We start from the raw sequence: 12,843 nt of genomic DNA, 5'->3' as shown, positions 1-12,843 counted from the left end.
TGTGGATCTCCCCACAGGACTAAAATTAGCTGCTAGGTTTAACTCTCCCCGGAGGAAGCACAGCAGAGTAGCTAGACCTGCCCCCACCCACTACCCAGCAGATGACTTCAAGCACACTCATTAGGCTTTCTGAGCCTCAGTTTCCCCATCGGTAAATGGGCTAATAATCAGACCGCCCTCATAGGGTGACTATGGGAATTCAGTGGGCTCACATATGAATAGCACTTCACAGATGCTTGATATTTACTAAGTGCTCAGTTGTTGAGCTTTAAAAAAAAAAGTTAGGTATAAACTTGAAAATTGTAGTTAGGTTAATAATGTCATTGAAAGCAACGTCGTATATGAGACCGCTGATCAAGTCACAGTGTGGTAAACGAATTCGCCATAAAATGCAACCTATAGAATGCAACAGACAGGGCTTGCATTGGTTTCCCATTGCTGCAGTCACAAATAATCCCAGATTTGGTGGCTTAAAACCACACACATTTGTCACCTTACAATTCTGGATGTCAGCCAAAAAGTGGCCTTATGAGGCTAAAAGCAAAGGCTGTGTTCCTTTGAGCAGCTCTAGGGGAGAACGTACCCCTTGTCTGTTTCAGATTCTGGAGGCTAGCATGCACTTTTTGGCCTGTGGTCCCATCAGTCCAACTTCATCTCCTTCTCTGAATCTGACCTTCCCGCTTCCTACTTATAAGGACCCTTAGGATGACATGGAGCTCACCAGATAACCCAGAAGAATCTTCCCAACCCAAGATCCTTAACCTAATCCTATCAGCAAAGGCTCATTTTCCTTTAGTTACAGGTTCGGGGATTAGGATGTGGACATATTTACGGAGCTCTTATTCTGTCCTACCACAGGGCAGAACCCCAGATGCTGCATGGATTCATGGAAATACCGGAACAAAACCCCGTCAGCTAAGCTGCCTCCTTGCAAGTTACAGAGTGGGACAGAACCTTCAGGAAATCCCGTACAGCAAAGATGTTGGGCAAAGCCCTGGTGTTCAGTATATGTCACACCTCAGTTAATTTGAAGCACATTATCCATGGGGTCCCAGGAGGCTGCACGGGAATATGAAACAGGGTCTGGGGAGAGCCTGGCATCCCTGGCTGGCCTCTTATCATCCTTCTGGGACCAAGGTTGCGGGAGACGGGACAGCTTCATGGCAGATGCCCTTGGATGCCCTGCCAGCATGAGACCCGCCGGAAAGAGCTCTGCCGGCTGATGGGCAGGCTCAGCCATACCCCAGCTGCCTTGGCTGAAAGTTGAATCTCCATGCTCTAACGCGGTGCTGGAGAAGCGTTAATATCTCAGCCCTTGCACAGAGCAAGGCTGGCTCCTAGAGAAAGGGGTGTGACCTGCCAGCTCATCTTGGCTTTGCAGAATGGCTACTGAGCTCACGAGTGTGTCGCTGCTCATGAAACAGCTTCAAAATTTCTGGAATGGACAGCTACGGCCCCTACCTGCTCACGCCCCTGCTGGCTGCGCCTCTGCTGTGTGTAGGATGTCTGAGCTCCAGCGAGGCCTATTACCTCCCCATGATGTCAACCCCGACCCGACTTGGCCGTGAAGCAGGCCTCCCTCTCGTGGGGCTCACACAAAGGAGGCCTGTCGGGAGGCAGGAGGCTGCCTGACCACAACTTCCTGCACCGGCGCTCGAGCTGCTGCACATAAAGTTTTTACGGTGACTGAGCAGACTGGGGCCTGGAATCGCAGCGTGGGGTGCTGTCTCCGCCAGGCCCCCTTGGCTTGATTAGCTCTTGTATCACTCTGGTGCTCTTTAGGATCTGGAATAAAAACCAGCGTGAATTTCCAAGTAATAAAGTTCGCTCAAGTCGCTAAATAGGGGCCCCCTGGTAACCCCTTCCTGTAATAAAATCCATACGGCAGGCTTGACAAGTAGCACCAAACACGCAGGTTCTCCTCTCTATGGAACTGCAGAAAAGCCACTATCTGAGGACGGCGTAGTGTCCTCTGACCGGGGCGCAGAGCGTGGCCTTCCGCTCCCTTCCTCCATGGAGCTCCAGGGCCTCACAGAAGCAGACAAATGGCTCCAGGCTCCTGGGTCTCTGTGTGACTGGACACTGCGAAGTCGTCTCCCCGTGGTCCTGGGCTTGCTGCCACTGTCTGCTTTCAAATTTAAATTCTTCTTCCAGACCTGGGCCCTTAGCTGACCTGTGCTGCCTCCTGCCCTGTGACACTTTGCCTCCTTCCACGCCAACACACACCTCTGCTCCGGCCTCTTCCCTAGAGTCTTGCTGAGAAAATTCTCACTGCCCAGTTGAACCCATTCAGAGACGGTCCTGTTTGCTTCAACCACAACAATGCTCCCCATTTCCCAGTCTGGTCTCCACCCCAGTAAATGCACCTCGGCACCCATTTTCACGAGGGTGATGTCAACTCCAGCCAACACAGCCCTCTTCCGAATCCCTTCCTGACCACCTATGGCACTGAATTTCCGGGGGACAGATGCAGCTCTCTCACGGGCCTTGGGCCCCGTCCACGAGCAAAGTGCAAGGCTGCCCCATCTCAGTCCTCTGACAATGAGGAGGAGTTCCCCTTTCCCTCCCTGAGTCCTCTGGACCCCTTCCAAGTCAGCTCCACCTTCCTGATATTGCATGTGATGTTTCAGGAAGGGACCCTCTTGTCCTGGATCATGAAGTTTTATATCAACTCATGTTTTCCTAGCCTCAGTTCCTCTTTTTGAAGTTGCCCAAAGCAATGGCCACACGGAAGAGTTGAACGTGCACACCATGGCCTTGTGGTTTGTCAGACCAGCTCAGAGGCTGCGACTAGGCTCTGGGAGCTACCCGACCCCACTCCACCCCTCTTTCCCACCCACTGCCCACCCACCTATTCACTTTCTCTCCCGATCTCCCCCTGCGCTCACTGGTGAGGCTGCCCCCCCACCACATCAGCTCTCTCTGAAAGCCAAGCCTGCCCGGAGGGAGGAATGGGCCATCAAGAACATTTGCCAACACATAGCTGTGCGGCCTGTGCCCCGTCCTGGCACACAGATGGAGAAGGGGGTAGGTACTGAGAGCCAGGAAGCCAAGATGACTCGTCATTGACAGTGGTGTCACCTGGGGAACTGCTGAGGAATGTTAGCAAGCTACTGCTAACCAGACAGGCAAATGCTTACACACAAGGCCACCCAAAATGCCATAGCCGATGCCACCCCAGTGCCAGCTCGACGTTGCAAACAGCTCTCATTTTTAGGGAAACCAGAACTAACGAAAGTGTGGAACTCTTGAAACCCAGGACTCTTGAGATGGAGAAGAGCTGTTTGCTTGGTACATGTCTTTGGCCACCTTCTGAGAAGCAATCATGTGCGGGCTCGCTCTATGTTTAATTAAGTAATTAACTGTTTAACTGAGTAGATAATACACACACAGGGGNTGAGATGGAGAAGAGCTGTTTGCTTGGTACATGTCTTTGGCCACCTTCTGAGAAGCAATCATGTGCGGGCTCACTCTATGTTTAATTAAGTAATTAACTGTTTAACTGAGTAGATAATACACACACAGGGAAAAAATCAAACAGTACTAAAGACTTGTTTGTTTAACTGGGGACACCAAGGAAGAACGTATGGTATAGAATTCGCATAATCTCTTTTTGTCCACTGCAGGAAGAACTGCTGCTGGGTGTTGATGCCCTGAACCCAGAAGGTGTGTCCTCTTAGCTCACTCACCCCTCACCTTTGAGGTCGGGCATGGTCAAGCGGGAGCCAGCAGTCACGGATCTGCCCTACACAAGCTCCTGGGGGCTGCCGGTTTCTCCCCAGCTCTGCCATGATCCCCAATATCTCTGGATTCATACCAGGATCCATAATTGCCTAAGACAATCAGGGTCACAAGCTGGGCTATTTATTTTCTACGTCCATTTTAAGGAAAGAGCATTTTCCCTTCCTTCAGCAGGTGATGGGAGTGGGAAGAGAGGTCTTCTCAAAAGCCATGTCCCAGGCAACACATTTAAAAATCACTGACACGGGAAAGAGTTCAAGACAGTGGCTTACAGGCTCTTCATCCTCCTCTTCTGCAGACCAGAGGAAGGTCAAGCCCTCACAAGCGGCTTAGGAGGGTTCTCACAGCACTTCTCCCTGTCTGCAGCAGAGCGCCAGCTTTGAGATCAGCTGACTCTTGGTGCCAAACCGAACTAGGTCGCCCAGGAATTCTGTTAGAACACTCATGCCACCCTGTTTCCGCCGGGCAGCAGGGCCTCTGGGGCGAACGCCACCTCCCCGGATGCTGCCAGAGGCACCAAAAAGGCCTGTTGTAAGCACACGGGTCCCCATGCCATTGGCACCCTCCCTTCTGTCTGCAGGGCCCAGATCTGCAAGAACAGCAGGGAGCAGCTCCTGACGGCCTACTACGTGCAAGGCACCTCACTCGGCCTCGCGTCTGTGTCACTGCATTCACTCCTCGTGATGATCCCGGATCCCGTAAGGGAGTCCTCTGTCATCCCAAGCCGGCAGATGAGGCAGTCGAGGGCTGCGACCTGCCCGGCTAAGGGGCACAGCCAGCCTTGGAACCCAGGAGGCCAAGCTGATGCTCTGCTGTCCCCTAACGTGCCTGTTTCCAGGCACTCCGTCTTTTGGGGGTGTTTACCTTATAACTGCAGAGCAGGAGTGGTGTGTAAGTTCACCAACGGGCTTTCTTTCCTAGAGATAGAGGCTGGGGGCACCTCCACTCACTTGGTACCCTTTAGTGAGGATGGAGAAGTGCACGCACGCACACACACACACACACGGGCACACACACTCCATATTTCATGCTTCTTATAATCCCACATCAGCTCTGAAAACTGTATCCAAGTCTTGTCAGGAGCTTTAAAAATACAAACCCACACTGGCCAGCTGACTAAAATCGCCACTCCCAAGCACACAGCTCCCTGACACGTCTGCACAAGCATCCTCATGACTCCTGCCGCAGCCTAAACTTCCAGAAGGCCGCCCCAGGCCCAGGGGCCCCACGACTGCCCTACGCGCAGGGTAGCCATGTGGTCTCGAGCGGCCACAGACACTCACGTGGATTTGCCACAGATTTTCCTCTGGTACCACTGCTTACAGTTGGTGAAGTACTTCTTGTTGGTGCCGATGAGCTTCTGCACAGCACACACGTTGGGGCTGAGACGAAAGCAGCCGTGTTAGCAAAATGGGCAGCATGGCTACCCCACCACCAAGCCTTTCCCCCCATACGGGCCCCCCGGGTCATTAGAATGTTCTAGACATGGAGAAGGTATACAGTCATTTCAGTATTGGTTTTGGGGGGTAGCTCAGGGGTGGACACTGTCTCCAGCAATTTCTAGCCCCCCCGCAAGTTTCCTACCACATTAAATATTGTCAGAGCGTATCTCACACGCTGACATCGTTTCACATCAGGATCCTTCTTCGACACAGATATTTGGTATGCATAGATAAAAGCATCTCAAAATGTTTAGATCACACGTTACAGATGGAGACAACAAGCCAAGGAGTATGTCTGCTAAGCAAGCAGCTTTGTGAGAGGCTCCCAGCCTTTCTCTGTTCCCCCAACCCCTACTGAACCCAAATGTCCACAGGCTCTAACCCAGCCTCCCAGGGCGCATAGCCAGCCCTACTGTCATGAGGGGAGGCCAAGGTCTGGACCCGGCACCTCCCAGGCAGCTCCACACAGACATACTCTGCGTCCCTAGGCCAGGAGCTTGGCTCTGAACACAACCATGCTGACTGTGGTCAGGACCTCATTAGAAGATGCTCTCCCACTGGACTCTCCGTTGTTCACTACTTAGGCCCCAGCCTGAGTCGGCTGTCCCCGGAAAACCTTCCTCCAGGGCCCTAGGCGACACTCTTCTGTGCACCTCTGACCTGGAATATGGCCCTTGTTTGATGCTTGGTACCAAACAGAATCCAACACTGATCAGAGGACGTATCTTTCTTCTCTCCAATGACCCACCAAGGAACAAGGTTCCCTGCCTTGTTCTTTCTTTTATGTTCCAGATAGGCCTAGCACTGGGTCAGGGTGAAGAAAGAATTTGGAATGACCTTGCTGAAAATACTGCTCCCAAGCCCACCCACTCAGAGGAGTCCTCAGGAACTCTGGAAAAGCCAACTGCAATGCCCACGGTTCTGCTGAGAAGCCTCCCTTCCCAGAGGCACGGGGGTTCGTTTTTATGTTTTTTTGTTTTTTTAAGATTTTATTTATTTATTTGACAGAAATAGAGACAGCCAGCGAGAGAGGGAACACAAGCAGGGGGAGTGGGAGAGGAAGAAGCAGGCTCATAGCGGAGGAGCTTGATGTGGGGCTCGATCCCATAACGCCGGGATCACGCCCTGAGCTGAAGGCAGACGCTTAACCGCTGTGCCACCCAGGCGCCCCTGTTTTTATGTTTTTTAATCAATGTACCAAGTCGTGCTCCAGACCACGCTCGGGCCACGTGGTGGCAGGATCGTGGGAAAGCAGTGAGCCGAGGCTGTGTAGTAACATCTGGGACGGGGTCTTCCTGACCTGAGGCAGGAAGTTCATCGGCTGAAGCACAAGTCAGTGGAAAGCAAAGCAAAGAGCCCGACGCTTCCACAAAACCTCTGTGTCCTGAGAAATTCAGGTGTTGCTTCTACGTATCAGTTCCTTGGCTACTTGAAAAACGCACTCTGTAATCATCACTCGCTGCCAGGGAGACGTGGCTCCTTCAGCAAGAGCTACACCCTCCATCCTGCCCTGCTGGCTGTGGGCACGTGGGCAGTTCCCAAACACTCAGACTCGGGTTACTGGGTAGGAGGGTGCACGGACCCTTTGCTTCTCCGCCCTCTCTCTTCTCCCCTGTGGATGTCACCTCTTGTCCGGTTTGTGGCTCAGGACGCCCAGGTGAGTGGCCCAAGGAGGCCCACTACCTATCAGTGAGTCGGTGTAGGAGGTGGAGGGCGGAGAGCAAACCCCAGGCCAGCAGGGAGGTAAGCCCCTGTCCCCTTAGCCCTAGCTGGGTCTGACCAGATGCCCACAGCCTCGAGAGGATTCTAACGGAAGTCCCTTTGCTCCTCTGTCTGCTGCTTGGGATTCACAGGTTACAGCCGTCCTCAGATAACCCCTGGAGAGTCCTCACTGGCCACACTCCAGCTCTAGGTAGTTTATTGCTGGACAATCTCAGAAACTCTTCTATGTGACCGGGCAGGAAACAATTACTGTCGACGAATTCCCTGCAACTTTCCGTAGGCGGCTGGCGAATCTTCAGTCTCTTGTGGATGTGACTCCAACATTCCTCCGTGGAGTGAGTTTCCACTGCCGCAGCCCTTTGAGACAGGAGCGGAGGCTGGGGGCGGGGGGGGGGGCGGCTTGCCCTCACAGCAGGGTGGGAGGGGAGGGCTGTATACAGGAAATCTAGGATGAAGTTTAACCGAAATGACCTAGCCATTTCTGGGCCTTCTGCCTCCAGCACAAGAGCTCTGCTGTTCAACTTGGATTTGAGAATCAAGTGCTTCAGAAAAATCCAGTCCAGTTTCGGAGGCTGAGAGTCAGAAGTGTGAATGCATTTTTATTTCTCTGTCAGTATTTTTTCCCCTCTCTATAGCAACATGGGTGCAGCCGGGAGTCAGGAGACCACGTCACAGTCTCTATTCTCCCAACAGCTCTCTGTGCTGGAACTAAGTCACTCCATCCCACTAAGCTGCAGTTTCTCCATCTGTAAAATGGGAACATGAACAGCAGATCTCCTGTGTGGTGGTGAAGATGCAAGCAAATGGGGTGTGGGGTGATCGAGGGCCACGCGCACGGGCAAGGCACGCTTGCTAGCTCTTCTTTCAGGTCTTGGAGCACACCGTATGGCCTTAAAGCAGCAGAGATTTTTTTCCCTTTTCACCACTTCTCACCGTGAATGGAGGGCTGGAAACTGAACAAGGTCATGCATTTTGCACAGGGCACCACACCCATGTGCAAGGCTGGGCAGTCCCGTGGTACTTTCAGGGACACTGACGTCCTAGCGCCTGCAACCATTTTGTCACAGTTCATCTGCCCGCGCACCCACACTTTCCTGGGGAAGGGGTGCAGGTGTGACTTCTCAGACCATTCTGCCCATCGCAGATCTCTACAGGCCTTTCCCACGGCACCCCAAGAAGTGCCACAACAGAATCAGCCTGCAGAGGCCTGGGAGGAGGAGTGCAGAGGAAGTTGATCTAATGTCTGAGATTCGTAATAAAGAGCACTTGCTTTGGGGAAAAAAAGAGCAGTATTTCCCAGGTGGTTGGTGTCTCTTCTGAGCTCCCACGGGAAGGAGGTTTTCTGCAGAGATGATTCTTGGTGGACCCCACCAACACCTTTGGGGAAGCTTCACTGTGGTGTGCAGAGAGACACCATTCTGGGTGACAGTGCTGCAGGGCACACTATCCGGATCCTCTCCTGACTTAGTGGCTAAGATTCAGAGGGAACAGAAACCTCCCAAGGCAGACTGTGGCACCCCAGCAGAACACGCTTCTTTGGCCAGAAAGGCAGGAGGACAAAAGTGAGCTGGGCACAGACAATGAGAATGCCAGTGGCACACATAGGGATTTTATGCCTCATATGCCCCTCAACTTTCTGAGCTGGCCCCTCACCTTTCTGCACACATAGCCTAAGTCCAAGGTGATTCTTCCCCTGCTCTAAAGAACCCTGGGCATGGCCTGGTGCTCTACTCTTTCCAGGAGGGCCCCGAAGCTGCAGCTCCCCCTGCCTTCATTCCACTCTGCAGACATGCCCCTCTCTGCAGCCCTGTGCACCTGATAGGCCAAGGAAGCCCACATATAAGGCCACAGGCAGAGGGCACAAGGACCACCACTCCCGATGAGGGGCAGCCTGCACCCACCCCCTAGGGCCTCTGAAGTCACCTTCAACAGTGAGTTTAGATGTGGGCACACATCTGCCCAGTTATGCGGCAGTCTGGGCCCTACTGGGTTCGAACGCCAGACCCAACAGCGTCTGAGCTCCTGCTGAGGCCCAGGGGCATGTGGGCTGCCACGTGACTTTATCCACATACAGTTGTGTGTGTGTTTTTTTTTAAAGATTTTATTTGTTTATTTGACAGAGATAGCCAGCGAGAGAGGGAACACAAGCAGGGGGAGTGGGAGAGGAAGAAGCAGGCTCCTAGTGGAGAAGCCTGATATGGGGCTCGATCCCAGAATGCTGGGATCACGCCCTGAGCTGAAGGCAGACGCTTAAGGACTGCGCCACCCAGGCGCCCCTCCACATACAGTTTTTACCTTGCTGTGAAAAAAGGGTTGGTGCAACCAAGTCGGCTGGAAGCTATGGCCAAGCCTGGTTAAGTGTGAGGCACGATGGCTTAGTTTGGGATGTAGAAATACTAGCCATCCCTGTTTGGGTCTGGGCCGCCGTCTTTACCAGGTCAGACCCTCTGCCTGGGCTTGCCTCCTAAAGCCGACACATGGTCAGTGTCTCAGAGGAATATCTGCAATGATAATGTCCCCCACTTAGAATCCCAGATATTGCTTTAAGGCAGATTCCAATCTTGGCTCCAGGGCATACTGCACGACTGTCAGAAAGTGATGTGTCTCTCTGAACTCAGTTTCCCAGTCTGTACTACCTGTGTGGGGACCATGGAATTCTGTCCTTATCTGGCCGGGGAGGAGACGCCACACTGCCATTGCTGTGCCTGGTGGTGGGCGCAGAGCCTGGCCAGGTGAACAGGAGCCTCGGGCTTCAGACACTGCCAGCTTGGGTGGCCCAGTGCCACCTGTGGAGACGCTATCCGGACAAGGACCTGGCCCCACTAGAATACGTGCCCTGCTGGGTGGGCTTCCTCTCTGCCCTGGCCACCTTTCCAAGGTTACTCTGGGCAGAGCTGCCAACTCCCCCTTCCTCCTCCTGGGACAGGAAGCTGCAAGTCCTGGCCGTCCCAGCGCTCTTGGCCCGATGGGGAGTGTAGTTGGTCAGCTCTCCCATCCCTTCCTCTACAAAGCCTCCCCTGCGGACATGCCCTGAAGGTCCCCCCACCTCCCTCCGTCCACCCCCTGCGCGACCGGTCCCTCCCGGCGCCCCGTGCCATCAGCTTCGCGTCTGCTCTTTGTCCCCCGCGCCCCCGGCCCGTCCCGCGGCCACCCCCAGCGCGGTGACCGGCTTACCCGTGCTGGCGGCCCCGGAGTCGGCTGTGCTGCAGCACCAGCTGGTAGGGCGACTTTGCGGGTCCCTCCAGGGTGGCGGCGGGGCCCAGGGCCAGAGCCAGGGCGAGGGGTAACAGCCGCACGAGGAGCGCCATGGAGCTGGAGGACGCGGACCTCGGGAAGTGAGAGCGCCGCCGCCGCGGGCCAGGTTAAGTAGGCTGCGAGCGGGAGGGAGCGGCCGCGAGGGGCGGGGAAGCCGGGCGCCCGCCGCCCCCGCCCCCGGCCCGCCGCCCCCGCTNCACAGTTGGGCGATCCACAAGCCAACATTGTGCCATGGAGAGTAGCACCTGGGGCCTTAGGAGCCCCAGGGAGGCACCTGCCCTATGGAAGTGACACCTGCTCTTAGGCCTGCGGGTGAGGAGGAGTTGGTCAACTAAAGGAGGCCTGTGTTCAGGGAGCTCAAGTTGTCCTGTTGGCTGAAGAATGGGGAGGTGGAGTCAAGGATAGAGGAGGCTGGAAGGTGTGTCACTGGGCCCAGACCCAAGCTGAGAGTTGTGCTCATGATGGAAAAGCAGGCAAAGGACAAGATCAGTGTCAGGAGCAGGCTATGAGAGGTTCAGATAAAGCAGGGCAAGAATGGAGGCAGGACAGTCAGGTGACGAGGAGGACGGCCACATGAGAGCTGGACCATTAGTGGTGGAGGTGGGCATGCAGAGAGGTGCAAAAACTCGAGGGGTGTGTAGGAGGTAACAGACTCAGCAGACTTGGGGGTATACATTAGGAGGGGAGAAGGAGGAGGAGGCACAGTGACTAAGGCGCTCTTGGCATGGGAACCTTGGTGGGTGGTGATACCATTTTTACAATAAGAGACATGGACAGGGTTGCAGCCTTGCCAAGAGAGGGTAAATGGTTTTGGACAGACTGAGTTTGACATGCTTGTGATTCATCCAGGTGGAGTGTTCCCCAGACGGCTGGATGTAGACTGCGGCTCTCTGGGAGGGGGGGATTCACATGTGGGAGTCACGGTGGGCATCCCTGAAGCTGAAGCTGCGGGAGTGCATGAACTCTTGGGGAGGGCAGACAAAGCAGGAGGTGGGTGATGGCCATGACAGTGAGGACGGTGAGGACGCAGGGCCCAGAGCAGCCACAAAGCAGGTGGTGGAGCTGACAGGGGAACAGAAGGAGATGGGGGGGTATGGAGCTGTCCCTGGGGAGGTGGGCCCGCAAGGAGGGGCTGTTAGCAGTAATGCTGCCCACATGACAGACCCAAAGAGCCTGCTGTGTTGCAAACAGAGAGCCACTGGGGACTAGGCTGTGGGCAGCAGGATGGCTGAAGCCAGACTGTGGTGGTTTGACACAGAGCGGGTGGGGTGGAGATGCAAGTACAGAATATAGACAGTTCTTTCAAGAATCTTGTCTGGGAAGGGAAAGGAAGGGGAGTCAGTGTGGGGGTCAGAGGAAGACAAAATCAAGGGAGGCTTGGACATGTTAGAATGCTGATGCAAAGGAAGAAGAGAAAGAGGGAAGGGCGCCTGGGTGGCTCAGTCCTTAAGCATCTGCCTTCGGCTCAGGGTGTGATCCCTGTGCTATGGGATCGAGCCCCACATCAGGCTCCTCTGCTCGGAGCCTCCTTCTTCCTCTCCTACTCCCCCTGCTTGTGTTCCCTCTCTCTCTGGCTGTCTCTCTCTGTGAAATAAATAAANCGCTATGGGATCGAGCCCCACATCAGGCTCCTCTGCTTGGAGCCTGCTTCTTCCTCTCCTACTCCCCCTGCTTGTGTTCCCTCTCTCTCTGGCTGTCTCTCTCTGTGAAATAAATAAATAAAATCTTAAAAAAAAAAAAGAGAAAGAGGGATAATCAGAGTGGGGGGGTGCAGGGAGAGACATAGAGCAGAACAGTTGAAGGGATGAGGGCAGGGGACTAAGGCAGTAAAAGCTATTGGGGTACTGACTTGGGGGAACAGAAGGGGTAGGGAGGAGAGGACAGGTTTCAGGGAGATTTCAGGGTAGCATTGACTTGGAAAGCCCGTGGGCATTGGAGAGTAAAGGAGTGAGGCAGGTGGTGAGAGATAACCAAGGCTTGTAGCTGGGATGACTGAATGCATGATGAGGACACTGGGAAGCTGCACACTGGGGTGCCAGTGGGGAGTGAGGTGTGACTCCAGGTGTGGTCACATCATGCCTGCTGAGGCACCTGCATTTCCAGGTGGAGAGGTCCTGGAAGAAGCTGCCTTCACAGGGCTGGAGTCCAGGGGAGGTGTGAGGACAGGAGATGCAGGTTTGAGTCACCACACTAGCAGATGGTGGCCGAAGCCATGTACGAGACGAGGTCTCTGGGGCACCTCTGTTGGAAAAGAGAAGGAGGAAAAGCAGGGAGAGGGGAGAAGAGGAAGCAGGTCCAAGCCCTGGGGAGGATCCATCTGAGAGGCTGAGGGGCAGTCGGAGAAGGAACCCTGCAGAGAGGCCAATGGAGAGGAGGATTTCAGAGAGCCACTGTCATTGCCAGGTGAGGCAGAGAGTGTCTGCTGGATCCTATCACTGAGTGGGTTCTAGCCTCTGGTTGGCACTCAGGAAACCAAAGACCAGAAGGCTATAGGGAGTTTCCTGGAACTCCAGCTTGTATCTACTGCACTGAAGACTAGGGGATGATGTGGGGTGGCCTTGACCTTGGGGAGAGCCAGGTCCTTCCCTGATGGCCTCCCTTTCTCCCTACCCTCCATCCCCCCAGAAAGAAGGGGTGGGACATTCACTCCTGGCTAGCTGTGGGGGCCTCTGCCACTTTGGAG

At 54.5% G+C, this 12,843-nt stretch overlaps 1 protein-coding gene across 1 annotated transcript in view; it reads right to left on the bottom strand.

Annotated features, from left to right (window-relative positions):
* The window catches only part of TGFBI (transforming growth factor beta induced), a 32,811-nt gene extending 22,541 nt beyond the window's left edge, over positions 1–10,270 (bottom strand). Inside the window, exons 1-2 of the mRNA XM_034656045.1 lie at positions 10,080–10,270; positions 5,025–5,123 (exon numbers count right to left, since the gene is read on the bottom strand). Of these exons, the coding sequence (XP_034511936.1) occupies positions 5,025–5,123; positions 10,080–10,213 (233 nt within the window). The 5' untranslated portion in view covers positions 10,214–10,270. The remainder of the gene's footprint in view (positions 1–5,024; positions 5,124–10,079) is intronic.
* Positions 10,271–12,843: the final 2,573 nt, after the last annotated feature.

Source organism: Ailuropoda melanoleuca, chromosome 3, assembly GCF_002007445.2.
Source record: "Ailuropoda melanoleuca isolate Jingjing chromosome 3, ASM200744v2, whole genome shotgun sequence".
Taxonomy (NCBI): domain Eukaryota; kingdom Metazoa; phylum Chordata; class Mammalia; order Carnivora; family Ursidae; genus Ailuropoda; species Ailuropoda melanoleuca.
This window is presented reverse-complemented; position numbering and strand designations above follow the sequence as displayed.